This window comes from Meleagris gallopavo, chromosome 5 (assembly GCF_000146605.3).
Source record: "Meleagris gallopavo isolate NT-WF06-2002-E0010 breed Aviagen turkey brand Nicholas breeding stock chromosome 5, Turkey_5.1, whole genome shotgun sequence".
In the NCBI taxonomy this organism is placed as follows: Eukaryota; Metazoa; Chordata; class Aves; order Galliformes; family Phasianidae; genus Meleagris; species Meleagris gallopavo.
The window spans coordinates 33,366,635-33,381,377 of record NC_015015.2 but is presented as its reverse complement, the minus strand read 5'-3'; the positions used below and the strand labels follow the sequence as shown (position 1 = coordinate 33,381,377).

Here is a 14,743-nt window from a genome sequence, read left to right as displayed (position 1 = left end):
TTATATATATATATATATATATATATATATACACATACATACATACATATATATACGCATACATACATACATACATATATACATATGTATACATACACACACATATGTATACATACACACACATATGTATACATACACACACATATGTATACATACACACACATATGTATACATACACACACATATGTATACGTGTGTGTGTGTGTATATGTGTATGTGTGTGTATATATTTTTTTATTTTTTATTTTTTTTCACAAAAAGCTCAACATATCCCTGTCAGATGGACAGGGGGTTATTTAAATGTTGTAAACCACTTCTGCCAATTAGTCCTCTTTGTAGGCTTGGGACAATTGCAAAATTTATTTTACTGAAGAGAAGCATGTGGACCTTTTAAATACAACTTTAGCTATCAAGTACTTAGTAAATTAATGCTTTGGCAGCTCTGAATTGGTATCTCGGCTAATGGCTTGTTGCATGGCATTTCCATTAAAAGAAAGCAGCAGTTTAATATAACGTAATATTATGTTATGAAATTATAGCATAGTAGAGTATCTTATCAATATATGAAATTCAAATATTTTTAAAATTGTCCTTGTACCTTGAAAGAACAAATTTGAAATTCAGTAAGTGTCTAAAAGTTGAAGTAAAAAATCTCTTATTTTATTTATTTTTATATTTATTTTATTTATTTTGTTTTTCCCTTTTGCAGCTTAATTAGAAAATCAACAATTTCTAACATCAAAACAACCAAAATGTTTTGCACTCAGTGCCTAAATACCAAACTGCAGGTTGATTGTTTTTTTTTTTTTTGGAACTATGTTGTCAGAGTAGACAGTTGTATTGGGGATTATAAGAAGTTGTATCTCTTGTAAGAACAACATATATAACTACGTGAGGGCTTAAAGATCTTTAAATGTATTTAATAACCAAATTTTCTAATTAAATGTTGCTGTGTATTCGTTCTGTCGTTGTGTATGTACTTAAGAAGATTCAATACTGAATTTTTTACACAATTTTCCTGTATAATTATAAGAGAGAAATGCGTAAGAAAACAGTATAGTCCTTTAGTGAGCATTTCAGAACATTGTTGTGTTCCGACTTTGAACTGTCTCCACTCATTAAATACCAAGTGAGCTTGGGGAAATGAGCTTTTTTTGTTGTTTGTTTCTGGGAATATCCTTTTAGCACCTTAAGTGACAGATTATTCATCTTTTCACTTCTTTCTTAGGTTTCAGACGGAGCTCTGCGATGTTTTGCTTCATTAGCTGACAGATTCACACGTCGTGGAGTTGACCCAGCTCCATTAGCTAAGCATGGATTAACTGAGGAGTTGTTGTCTCGCATGGCAGCTGCTGGTGGGACAGCATCAGGACCATCTTCAGCTTGCAAACCTGGCCGAACTAGCACTGGAGCACCATCTACAGCTGCAGACTCTAAATTAAGTAATCAGGTGTCAACTATTGTAAGCCTGTTGTCAACCCTGTGTAGAGGCTCTCCAGTAGTAACACATGTAAGAAATCATTTTACACTACAGCTTCTTATTCTCTTAGGGCTTTTTCCTGTACATATTCCTTTAGTATATGCAAGACTTGTGTTGCTGTTTTATGTATACATTTATAGGCTATGAAATGTATGTGTATATATATATGCACACATATAGGTTATTTATCAAGAGGAGGAAAAAAAACTGAAACATTTCATATGGAAATGAAACCCAATTTTGATAGTATTTTCTAAAGCCCTGTATATTTTTTATTGTTCAGACTTTTAATTATTTCCAGGATCTCCTAAGATCTGAACTTCCAGATTCTATAGAAAGTGCGTTGCAGGGTGATGAGAGATGTGTACTGGATACCATGCGGTTAGTAGATCTTCTTTTGGTGCTACTGTTCGAAGGGAGAAAAGCCCTGCCAAAATCCAGTGCTGGATCTACAGGCAGAATTCCAGGATTGCGAAGACTGGACAGTTCTGGTGAACGTTCTCATCGGCAGCTGATAGACTGCATCCGCAGTAAGGATACCGATGCATTAATAGATGCTATTGACACAGGAGGTAAGGAAGAGTTGTCTGAAAAGGAAATCAGATATTTTATTTATCTTTCTGTTTTTATAATGTGTGGTGTTGTAATACTTAGCTGGTACCTTGAAATCGTATATGCAAGTTGATTTTGTTAAATGCACAACATTTCCTGTTAGTAGTAATTCCAATGTTACTTTTCCCTTTTTTCTGGATTGCAGTTAACAGTATAATTGCTTTTATTGAAGATGCTTAATTTTTTTCAGACCTACCATTTGCTTAAGGAACAGTGCTGAAGCTTAATCTTTTAATACTTTATATTTCAATTATTTTTAATTGTGTCTTTCAGCTTTTGAAGTAAATTTTATGGATGACGTAGGACAAACTCTTTTAAACTGGGCCTCAGCTTTTGGAACTCAGGAAATGGTAAATAGATTTCAGAGAATGTTAAAACTTTAGGTTATTTTTGCAAAGCAAGACATGAAAAAACTTATTTGATTTTTCTTGTTCTATAGGTAGAATTTCTCTGTGAAAGGGGTGCTGATGTTAACAGAGGGCAGAGGTCATCCTCATTACATTATGCAGCATGTTTTGGAAGACCTCAGGTAGCAAAGGTAAGATTTAAACTGATGCTATTAGGAAGCCTTATATACTGAATTTTTGCTTTATTCTATATATAAATTCTTTGACACATGTTTAATGTGTGTACAGTCAAATATTTGCTTATTCTTTACTGTGTTTATTGCAATACAAAGTTTTGGTTACGATAAGTCAGTAATATGAATAAAAGTAGCTATCAGTTTTACAGATATAGGAGCAAATTGTATTCTAATTTGCATGAAGGCATGAGAAAAGTGTTGGAAGAATGCGTGGAAAAATATATTCATATCTTTGGAAGAAGAAATCTTAATATTATTTAATATTTGATAATATATGTTCTCAGACTCTCTTGCGACATGGTGCAAACCCTGATTTAAGAGATGAAGATGGGAAAACTCCTTTAGACAAAGCTCGTGAAAGGGGTCACAGTGAAGTAGTAGCCATTCTACAGTCTCCAGGTGAGTGCAGATTTTAATTCCTTACACTTTTAATTCAGTTATTAGAATTTTTACTTAAAAAAAAAAAAAGAGAGAGAGAGAAAATAGTGTTTTGTGACCACCCTTGCATGTAACATTTCACATGTTCTTGAGAGAAGGGGAGCTACAGAAGAAACTTAGTGGACATAAGCAATACCAGTGGTACTGATCTTCAGGTGTTTGCCCTGTTTCAGGACATGTCAGTCTTGGTAGCTTCTCTGGCATCCTTTCTACGTGTAAACTGCACTTTACCCGCTTGTGAGGCTCTTGTAGCGCTTTAGTCATAAGCAGTTGTTTGTATTTATTTTAAGTAGTTTGAGCTACTCTAATGAGTGATCTTTGGTGGTACTTTACCTCATGACTTTCTTTACGAAGACTTGACATATAAATTTTACTTTTTAGAAACATATATTACTGTTCGGATATCCAGATCTTAATAAAGAAAACTGTTTACTTTTATGTGAAGAGTGTTTTTGTTTGTTTATTTTCCAGGGGATTGGATGTGTCCTGTTAACAAAGGAGATGAGAAGAAAAAGAAAGATGCAAACAAGGATGAGGAAGAATGTAATGAACCCAAAGGCGATCCAGAAATGGCACCTATATACTTGAAAAGATTATTGCCTGTATTTGCACAAACATTTCAACAAACTATGTTGCCTTCAATAAGGTAATAAGCGGGATTATCAATTTTTCTGCATATTTTTTCATTTTTTAATAGTCTCTGATAAAGATGTGAAGGTAGATTGAATTTTTTTTTCTAGTAAAAATTATCATCTGAAAGGTGGAGTAATGCAAGTGGTATTTTAACATGCTTTTGTTCAAATAGGAGTGATGGTTTGAAAAGCGTTGAGTCTTATTTTTACATCGTATCTTCAGTAGCTTTCTTTCCTCCTTACTGGGGAAGTGGTGTCTTGAAAGGAATATGATCAGTCAAAATGGGAGAGAGAAAGGCATACTCTTGACTACAGGGAGCATTATGACAGAATACTGTGTTCTTATAGTAACTTGCACTATGGATACTCTATTTGGTTACAGCTGCTGTAATGGAAGCACTCTTTTAGGAGAGGAAAACGAATGAAGTGGTACATGCATGGGAGAGCTCAGGCTGGAAAAAGTTATTGTAGAAAGCTTCTTCATAGCTTAAGTGTTTGTCAACTGGGAAGGATGCTTGTTACTGAGAGAAAGCAATCTAATTCAATACTTAAAAAGCAATACTATGTGTGGCATACTGTGTTTGTGATAAATCATGTCTCACCTTAACCTCTCAGCCTTTTACGCTTTAAACATAATATTTGCTTACTCTCTTTCTTGTGATCCTGGCGTATAGGTACTTGTAGGGATGAAGTGCTTAGGGGCAGCTTAAATTAGGCCATTTTAAATAAAGGAAAAAAGAAGCGATGTTAAGCAGTGCAATTAACTGCTGTTGAAGACTGTAGCTTTTCATATTTTGAAGTTTTCTTTTCAAATGTGGTTAATCATATGTTTAAAACCATACACAAGTAACTGATTTCTGAATTTATTTTACTTTTTAACATGGAAAGTGGAATGGTCTAATGGTAATTTTAGACTTCAGAACTCTAGGGATCTAACTGAAATGCTGAAAGTGTGTGACAGGCTGAAGACTGAAATAGATACCTAAGTGTCAGATGGTGCATGCAGAAATGAACTGCCATCACTAAGAAGGCAGAATGAGGAACTGATTTGACTAGAGAAGGATGGAAAAGGCTGGAGTATGTTAGAGTGTCACAGTATTGTAGAATTAAGAAGATTAGTAGGTGGATTATTCTTGGAGTTAATCTGGCACTTAACGATCTGTTCCAGAACTGGAACTCATTTCAAAAAACTGTTTCTGTAAACTTGCATATATGTAGTGCAAAAGCAATTTTATCTTGAACATTTTTGTTGCCCTGAGTACTGCTTTCTTTCTTTGTGAAAATTTTTTTTCCTGTCATCTGTTTTAAAGGAAAGCAAGTCTTGCTCTCATTAGAAAAATGATACATTTTTGTTCTGAGGCGCTGCTGAAGGAGGTTTGTGACTCTGATGCTGGCCACAATCTGCCCACAATACTGGTTGAGATAACAGCTACAGTTCTTGATCAAGAGGTAGGAAGAAGTAACATTTCCCAAAGCCACTTTAATTTAAAAAAAAACCTTAAATGCTCATCAATTCCACATGCTTATTAATAGTGAATGTTTTAGTGTTCATAGCACATAGCACTCATTTATAACAGGGTATGAAGTTCATCCTGACAAGATATTAAGTAAAGAGATCTCACTTATTGTTTCCTTCCCATTTTAATTTATTACAGGATGATGATGATGGCCATTTGTTAGCGTTGCAAATCATTAGGGATTTGGTGGATAAAGGTGGTGACCTTTTTCTAGACCAACTGGCTAGACTTGGTGTAATCAGTAAGGTGTCAACTCTGGCAGGACCTTCATCTGATGATGAGAATGAAGAGGAGTCTAAACCTGAGAAAGTAAGTACAGAAATGCTACATTTGTTTCTATAAAACCAGCACTTCTAATACAATTTTCAGTACTATGAAAATGTCCAGTGGAAGGTAGCTAGATAAGTTACTAAATTAATGCTTATTGTATGCCAGTTTTTGAATTGTTTTGTTGTTGTTGCTATTGTTTTGTAATTTAGTTTCCTCTTAGTGTATTTGTACGTACTTAGTTATGTTAAGTGGACACTGATATTTGCTGTGCATCTTTTTCAATGTGCATGTATCAAATAACTGTGGGTGGTTTTAAATATTTGTATGAAATATATTAAAAACATAAAAATGAAAATAATTTTCTACATGATGAATAGCTTAAATTCATGTTGAAGTTATTTGCTGATTTCCAATAGTCATTTAGAGACAGCTCAGACACTTGTATTCTTCATTTAATTAAGATTTGTTATGCCTTAAGTTTTGATGCCATCTGTAAATGTTTCTAGACAACTGGTTCTAGGTGGCCCTGTATATGAGCAAGGAGTTTGGGCAAGATTTCTGTCAGAGGTCTCTTCCTGCCTTAAGCATTCTGTTCTCACAAAGTGAGTTTTGAAGAGAGGTAGATACCCCAGTCAGTAGACTGCTGTTACTGAGTTGATTGGCATCTGAAAGGGGACTTTTTCAAAGTAGTTCTGTTAATGAATGCTTTCAAAGATGTATTTTACAGGCAGAAGGGTTTAATTTGTTTTACACTTAAATCTTTTTAAGAAATCTTGCATTCTGTGTTTTGTTTTTCTGTGGTGTTTTTTGTTTGTGTTTTGTGTTTTAAAACTTTTTTTTTTTTAACAGGAGGATGAACCACAGGAGGATGCTAAGGAACTGCAGCAGGGTAAACCATATCACTGGAGAGACTGGTCAATCATTAGGGGAAGGGACTGCTTGTACATCTGGAGTGATGCTGCAGCCCTGGAACTGTCTAATGGTAGTAATGGATGGTTCAGATTTATCTTGGATGGAAAACTGGCCACAATGTACTCCAGCGGAAGCCCAGAGGGAGGATCTGATAGTTCAGGTAGTTTTTTCTCAGTTCAAATCTAAATTTTGAGATTATTTTATTTGTTTATATGATTTGATTGGAGTTATTTTGTTTTGCAGGAATTGGCTTACTAAATAGTAAAGGAAATAAACAGGTGGAAGGTGGTCAGTTAACTGTGATGCTTTTCATGAGATAGCATGTGACCGTAACTTGACTTCCTTGTTGAATTGTGTAAAGTGAACATCTTGCCAGTGAAAGTGTATTAACTTTGTTTTGTTCTGTTTCTTCTTCATGCATACTTAATTTTTCACTCCAGTCATTAAAAGCACTTTGTAGTGGCTGTCCGAGGAAAAGCAGGTTGAAATGGCAATCTGTTGTTTGCTTCTAGCTAGCAGAATGAAATTGCATGTGTTTGGAGATAAAGTAACAGAAAGTTTCTCATCAAGACTGAGAAACAAATTACAGTATCTTAATTGTTTGTTGGAGAGACGATAAGGGGACAGACCTTATACACAGGCAATGTACAGAGTTTTGTTAAATTTTCTGTACAGAATACACAACTTGTTATGGATGTAAAAACAACCCTTCTTTCATCTTTTTTGCAACAGTTCATACATTTATGAACCAATCGATGTGAAGTACTTTATGACATTAAGTTTTCAACAAGCTGTAGAGTGAAATAACAGAACATGTTATATTACGATTCAGGATAGAAATTAAGTGTCAGTGTCATTTTTCCTCAATTTTTAAATGTGAAGACAAGCTGAGATACAGTGTGTTTCTAGATTATAATACTATTGGAAAGCACTGAATTTTTTTTTTGACAAAGTGTATTCTCAAATTCTTTAAACAAGGCAAACAGTTGTGTTGATACACTGATTTATCATACAACGTAATTCTAAGAAAATCCATGAGACTCATTTCTTAATCATCATATCTCCTGGATGAAACTTCTGCTTGCTTCCTTCCAACTAGTGGAATGGGATGGAATTCTACTGTTTCTATAGAAGAATAATTGAATGGGAGTGAAGAGAACTTAAATTGTCAATTTAAGATTATATGGCCTGTTCCTATCAATCTTTTTAAAAAAAAAAAAAAAAAAAAAAGTTATTTTCTTTAATTATTGAGTAGATCCCAAATTTTTGAACAAGATCTCTAGCATGGTTATTATGGAAGAGAAGTAGCTAAACTAGGGCTAAATTAGGCCTTTTTTTCTATTTTTTTCTGTCAAGCAGACGTCTACTAAGGAGTGCTGACATTGCAGTGTCATTGCTTGATGTTTAACCTGTTAAGCATGTGCAGCAGCCTCTTTCTCCTGAGATACAAAACTAGTGTTTAAGATTTAACTAAAAATCCTACAACACAGCATTGATTCAGAATAGTTTCTTTAACTCTTGAACTGTACAATATGTTGTGCTGTCCTAAATCACTGCTGATTAATCCCATGGTATACTTTCTGGTAATTTACTGGCTGCAGGAGTATAGTGGGTTGACTAATGGAATTTGTTGGTGTGTATTGCATGATGGGGGAAGTGTGGAGAAATGTGTATACTTCAAATGTTTGTGGAAGGTCTATCCCCACTGCTCTCTACCTTAGCTTAATAATTGTTTGTTTGAATTCTTAGGGAAAAAAAAAAATTCAATGCAAAAATTGAAATTCAGTGGCAGTTCTTTGAATGAGTTTCAAAATTTTGTCTAAAGGATCCCAAAAATTATTTCCAACTATGCATAATCATTGCACTTTCAGTGTGATGTACAATATAATAAATAGGTAAAAGTATACTTAACAGAAATTTGTAAGAGCTTCATTAACAGATTTTTATTTTTTTAATTCAATTTGGAATTTTAATTTAATTTGGATGCTACAAATTTTAAGCACTAAAGAGTGATATGCCTCAGTAGTGCATATTTATTTTTGCATACAGAAGACCTGATTTTTTAAAAATGTATTAAGCAGCAGAAAAAGATGGCAAATCTAAAAAACATAGCTTGTAAGTCATTGCAGCAAACAGAAAACAGCAATTTTATGTATTTATGGGCTACAAATGTAATTATGATTTCATCAGATATTCTGGAATTATGTTAACTAACATTTCTAGTGTAGCATGTACTCTTTTGATTATGGCAATATCAAAATATAATTTAAAAATTGAGTAGTTCAGAATAGTTTCAAGCTAGATGACTTCCACATCCAAAAAGTAGGGTATGAGCCTGTTTCTTTATCTGTTATCTCTATAAAAATATCTGCTTCTTATCAGTTCTCGTTTGGTACCATGAGATTTAGTTCATATTTCTCTCAGAGGTGGTGAATGTAGAAATTCTACAAAGGAGATAATTTATAATTCTAATATAACTTGTAAAAATATTTTCTGTTTTGTTGACGTGACAGTTAATCTGAACAAGTAGCTGTTATTTCAGTTTTAACACATGTATCTATCTCATCATGTTCTCTAAAGTTTTTGTGACATTTTTTCCATTTTTTTTTTAACACAGCTTCAATGTTGTTTTTTTTTTTTCTCCACTTGTTCTAAATGTAGTTGATTACTCTTTTCCAGTTGGAAGATTCATTTAGTTTTCTGTTTCAGAAATATGATTAGTTCATGCTGGCAACAATGAGATTTAAATTATTTTAACAAAACGAAGCTTATCATGGATTTCTTTGATATTAGTATAATGAGTTGTGGTCCATTTTGATGTGATTGGGAATGCATCACTGCTGGAATACATAGCGGGAAGAATTTTAAAATACAACTTTTAATTTCAAACTTAATTTTGCATTGAATGTGCTCAGTTATTTTGCTCTTGGGGGATACACGATGGTGAAATCAATTGTTAGAAGAAACAAAAAATATTTGTTTCTTTTTAACTAGAAAGTAGGAGTGAATTCCTAGAGAAGCTGCAAAGAGCTCGAAGCCAAGTAAAGCCATCTACTGCAAGTCAGCCAATTTTATCAGCACCTGGGCCAACTAAACTTACTGTGGGAAATTGGTCACTTACCTGTTTAAAAGAAGGAGAAATTGCTATCCACAATTCAGATGGTCAGCAAGCTACAATACTAAAAGAAGATCTGCCAGGTTTTGTGTTTGAATCTAACAGAGGAACAAAGCATTCATTTACAGCTGAAACTTCTCTGGGTAAGTACGTAGGTATGTATGATGCACAGGTAGGAGCACATATATATCAAGTAGTGTCTTTGTTTTACACACCTTTGGGAAATTGTGACATTTCTAAAAATACATTGCAGGATCAGAATTTGTGACTGGTTGGACTGGCAAAAGAGGAAGGAAGTTAAAATCTAAACTGGAGAAGACGAAACAGAAGGTTGGCAAACATCTCTAAGTTTTATACTTAAAATTTAATTGACTTTTTGTTATGTGTATGAGATATAGTTTTCTCTTAGAGGTTTAAGACTCTTTAATTTCAGCTGTACACAATTTAAGTTTGAAGGGGACAGCTGGAAAACCAAACTTAAAAACAAAGCAGTTTTGCAGCTGCTTTAGTCCAGAGCATTTCATTTGCTGTACTCTTTTAAAGGAAAACAATTTTTTTTAAATTGTAAGGAAATCCAGTTCTCCTGGTGTTGCAATCAACGTAACTATCTTTTGTGGATTTTTTTTATTTTTATTTTTTGAAGTTACTGGTGTATATAATGCATGATTCATCTATTGCTTGTTCCAGTTGTTTTGAACTGATGGAAGTTGTGTAGTTGGTTGGAATGTTTTGGTGATTGTTAAAGCTTAATTTCTATAAGTTTCAGTTCTGCTTATTTCCTTATGTTTTCCTGTGTTATTTATCCTTCTACAGCCTTTTCATCTTATGTTGTATGATAGGTTTGTTTCTGGAATTTTGAATAATAAAGTGGTCTCATTCACATTATGAAAATCCTTTTGTAGGTACGCACCATGGCAAGAGATTTATATGATGATCATTTTAAAGCCGTTGAAAGCATGCCTCGAGGAGTAGTTGTAACACTGAGGAATATAGCAACACAGTTAGAGTCTGCATGGGAACTTCATACCAACAGACAGGTAATCATATCTCCTTTATTCTATAATATGTGATGGTAGTAGATTTCGCATAGCAACATTTAGAATTCATCTATGTAATTATGTAAAAGAAAGGCACAATGTGTCTATCTGAACAGTATTTGTATAGTGGGATCTTGTGTGTGGGGTGAGTGTTTTGGTGAAGTTTTTTTTCTTAGTGCGCGTGGTTATGTGCATTACTGGGATGTTATTTCTCAAATCACCCAGGTGAAAAAACTGTTGCCTTATTTCACCATAATTGTCTTCTTGTCTTTCAGTGTATTGAGGGAGAAAATACTTGGAGAGATTTGATGAAGACTGCTTTGGAAAACTTAATTGTACTTTTGAAGGATGAGAATACCATTTCTCCATATGAAATGTGCAGTAGTGGATTAGTTCAATCATTGCTTACAGTTTTAAATAATGTGAGTTTACAGAACATAAGTCTCTGAAGAAAAGCTGTTGAAAGAATGTGTAGGCATGGGCTATAATTTAAAGATCTATTATAAATATGTTTGTTTTTTTTTTGTCTTGATGAAAATCAATTGGAATTGCACCAATCAGTGATCTGACCCATTAATTATGTACTATCAATATAGATTGCTTCAGTTCAAACATGCTGCTAAATGTCTTTCATTTAACGGTTATCATTTATAATGGCTGGTATTGTTTAACTTTAGAGATAAAGGTTTTTGAATAGACAATTCAGTAGCCTAAAGATATTATGCCAGTATAAAGAATGAATGTGTTGCACTGTATTAGATGTAATACCTATAATTTTTTTCTCTCTTAGAATGTTGATTTAGATATGAAACAAGACTGTAGTCAACTAGTAGAAAGAATAAGTGTATTCAAAACAGCGTTCAGTGAAAATGAAGATGATGAAAGGTAGGTTTAAAAAAAACAAAAACAACAAGCATTTGTGATTAAAAAATGTATGTTTAAAATAGTTTGAAGGCAAATTCGATTTCTTTCCGTTACAATTTTGTGATTTCTGTGATTAAATAGAGAATTGGTCTTAAAAGACTGCATTTAATACTAAGTATTGACGTAGTAATTAGAAAAAAGAAAAATTAATTACGTTTCTCTGCAAGAGTCAACTGATGAATGTGCATCTGTTGACAAATGTAAAGGTTGCATTTTTGTTCATTACTGTTTGCAAGGTAGTATTTTTCTTATTGTGCTATAGCCAGACTGGACGCCAGAGGTGAACAGCTCAAGCTACACCAATACAAATAGCGTATTGAAATATTTGCTACATGTAGGCACTATTCACTGAAATATTGTGGATTTTTTTCTTGTATATGTGATAACCTAGTAACTGTTCACCTTCACAGTCGACCAGCAGTTGCATTAATTCGGAAATTAATAGCAGTGTTAGAATCTATTGAACGTCTACCTCTTCACTTGTATGATACACCAGGATCTACTTACAATCTTCAGGTAAATGTACAGTGATATCACACAGTATTGTATATTGTTACACAACTGAATATTTTATGTGGATTTCAGGAAGAATTACATGCATGAAAATTGTTTGAGATACACTCTTGTAAATTGGATAAAGTTAACTAAATAACAACAAGGTTCTTAGCATTTAATTGCTTGAATACCTTCCCTAATGTGTGGATCTTCCTCTGCTTTGATTTACTTTCATATTGTGAAATAGTAGTGATAGTGTTTTTTTTGTTGTTGTTGTCCTTGAATGTTCTTTTCATGTAAGAATATGCTCCCCCATGAGTATCTTCATAACTACATTGTAATTGTATCCAAAAAGAAGGGTTTGTTGAAGGCAACTATAAAACAAGCTCATTTATGATGCCTGAAGATGGGCTGTAATAGTTTAAAGGTCACCTGCATGCTCAGTACGGTATTATCTCAGCTGTGTGATTAGTAGATTCTTGTAAAGGAAAGCTTCAATTTGAAGGAATATATTTTTGTGTGTATAAACGTTACATGAATTTCATAGAGTCATTGAGTGGGTTGGCTTGTAAAGCGCTTTACAGACTGTATAATTCCAACCTCCCTGCTTTGGACAAAGTCATCTTCCACTAGATAAGGTTGCTCCTGATCTTGAACTCTTCCAGGGATGTCACATCAACAGCTTCTCTGGGCAACCTCTTCCAGTGCCTTCCTATTCTCCTTGTGGAGAATTCCTTCCTAATATCTAATTTATATGTACCCTGCTTGAACTGAGAGCTATTACCCCTTGTCGCATTCCAGCACTCCCTGATGAAGAGTCCCTCTTGGAGCTTTCTTGTAAACTACCTTTAGGTCCTAGGAAGCTGCTATGAAATCTCCCTGGAGTCTTCTCCAGGCTGAACAACTCCTGCTCTCTCAGCCTTTCTTCACAAAAGGGGTCCTCCAGCCTTCTGATCATCCTCATGGCCCTCCTGTAGACTCATTCCAACAGATCCATGTCCTTTTTAAGCTTGGAGACCCCTGAGCTGAACTCAGTATTCCAAGTTTTCTATTATTACTATAGGTCTTATAATTTGGAAATTAAAACTGTGAACAGACAGGAAATATGAAAATATTCACTTGATTATCTAGTTAGTTGATTTATATGTTGACTCTTATTGAAGAATTGTTGGAGTGACAAAAATGGACCACTAAGGGATTACCTTTCAAAGCACAAAATTAGAATATAGCATTTCTTAAATTGCACAGAAATATATCTGATAAGCCACTGGAACTGCTGTAGTAAAATATACTGCTTTTCTTAAAACTACAAAACTTTAACAGTGAAGCCTAGATTAATGTTTAGATACTCTTTCAGATACTGACAAGACGTTTGAGGTTTCGTTTGGAACGTGCTTCAGGGGAGACATCCTTGATAGATCGAACTGGCAGAATGCTAAAGATGGAGCCACTGGCAACTGTTGAATCTCTAGAACAGTATCTTCTGAAAATGGTGAGCAACATACTATACACACAGCTCAAAGGAATAATTGCATTTTTCATCCCTAATTTTTTTTATTTTTTTATTTTTTTTTATTTTTATTTATTTTTTTTTTTTTTTGCATTTATATGTAGGTTGCAAAGCAGTGGTACGACTTTGATAGGGCTTCATTTGTTTTTGTACGAAAACTACGTGAAGGCCAAACATTTATATTCAGGCATCAACATGATTTTGATGAAAATGGAATTATTTACTGGATTGGGACAAATGCGAAGTGAGTTTCTTTAAGCTGAATATTTTGAATTCCAATGTAATAAACAACATCCAGTGGGGGGGAAAAATGAAAATTTGTAACAAAGTGAAGTCTGTTACTTTTTTTTAAGAAGAGAGTTACCTTTGCTTTTACTGTTGATCAGTAGAATTATTTTTGGCTGTTCTTGAATAATAGAAAAATGTATCTGAAAGCAGCTTGAAAATTAGTTTGTATGAAGGGGTGGAGATGGTTGGATATTTATTAGCTGCTGTAGCAAAGTAAAGTATTTGGACCATTCTAAAGAAATTTTTAAATTATCTGAAGTGATATTAACTTTTTGGTTTGTAATAAACTCTGCTGTAATCGATAATTTACAGTAAACTGTCAAATGTTAGTGATACCTATGTTTTAATGTAAGTAATAATTGAACAGTACATTTCTCTTTTCAATATAGAACTGCATATGAGTGGGTAAATCCAGCAGCCTATGGGTTAGTAGTGGTTACATCCTCAGAAGGAAGAAATCTGCCTTATGGCCGTTTAGAAGACATCCTAAGCCGTGACAGTTCAGCTCTCAATTGTCATACTAATGATGATAAGAATGCTTGGTTTGCCATAGATCTTGGCCTTTGGGTTATACCATCAGCTTACACATTACGCCATGCTCGAGGTTATGGACGATCTGCTCTCAGAAATTGGGTTTTCCAGGTATCTAAGGATGGACAGAACTGGACTACTTTGTATACTCATGTTGATGACTGTAGTCTCAACGAACCAGGGTATGTCAGTGCATTTTACTAGCTTTTATGAAATTGTGCTCAGTTGAAAACATACTTGACTGTGTTCTAATTATATGCGTGCCATAGGTACAATGTGTAGTTACATAAAGGAGTGACCTAGATTACCAAGAATGGATTGGAACATAGTGATTCATAAGTTCTGTATATGGTTCATGTAACGTCATTTATATTTTTATAAATTCACTTTTTGTAATTT

General features: G+C 33.9%; 1 protein-coding gene across 9 annotated transcripts in view; it reads left to right on the top strand.

Moving 5' to 3' along the window:
- HECTD1 (HECT domain E3 ubiquitin protein ligase 1) overlaps positions 1-14,743 on the top strand; it is a 55,369-nt gene that overhangs the window by 17,124 nt on the left and 23,502 nt on the right. For 4 of the 9 annotated variants that reach the window (XM_010711653.3, XM_010711652.3, XM_010711650.3 and 1 more), the window contains exons 4-21: positions 1,229-1,510; positions 1,764-2,052; positions 2,366-2,442; positions 2,532-2,630; positions 2,960-3,074; positions 3,585-3,759; positions 5,056-5,194; positions 5,401-5,571; positions 6,382-6,604; positions 9,439-9,714; positions 9,813-9,889; positions 10,462-10,596; positions 10,872-11,018; positions 11,387-11,481; positions 11,931-12,036; positions 13,373-13,507; positions 13,630-13,769; positions 14,203-14,526. In XM_010711653.3, coding sequence (XP_010709955.1) covers positions 1,229-1,510; positions 1,764-2,052; positions 2,366-2,442; positions 2,532-2,630; positions 2,960-3,074; positions 3,585-3,759; positions 5,056-5,194; positions 5,401-5,571; positions 6,382-6,604; positions 9,439-9,714; positions 9,813-9,889; positions 10,462-10,596; positions 10,872-11,018; positions 11,387-11,481; positions 11,931-12,036; positions 13,373-13,507; positions 13,630-13,769; positions 14,203-14,526 — 3,005 coding nt within the window. The remainder of the gene's footprint in view (positions 1-1,228; positions 1,511-1,763; positions 2,053-2,365; positions 2,443-2,531; positions 2,631-2,959; positions 3,075-3,584; positions 3,760-5,055; positions 5,195-5,400; positions 5,572-6,381; positions 6,605-9,438; positions 9,715-9,812; positions 9,890-10,461; positions 10,597-10,871; positions 11,019-11,386; positions 11,482-11,930; positions 12,037-13,372; positions 13,508-13,629; positions 13,770-14,202; positions 14,527-14,743) is intronic. The other 5 variants (XM_010711654.3, XM_010711649.3, XM_010711651.3 and 2 more) reach the window with 3 other exon arrangements.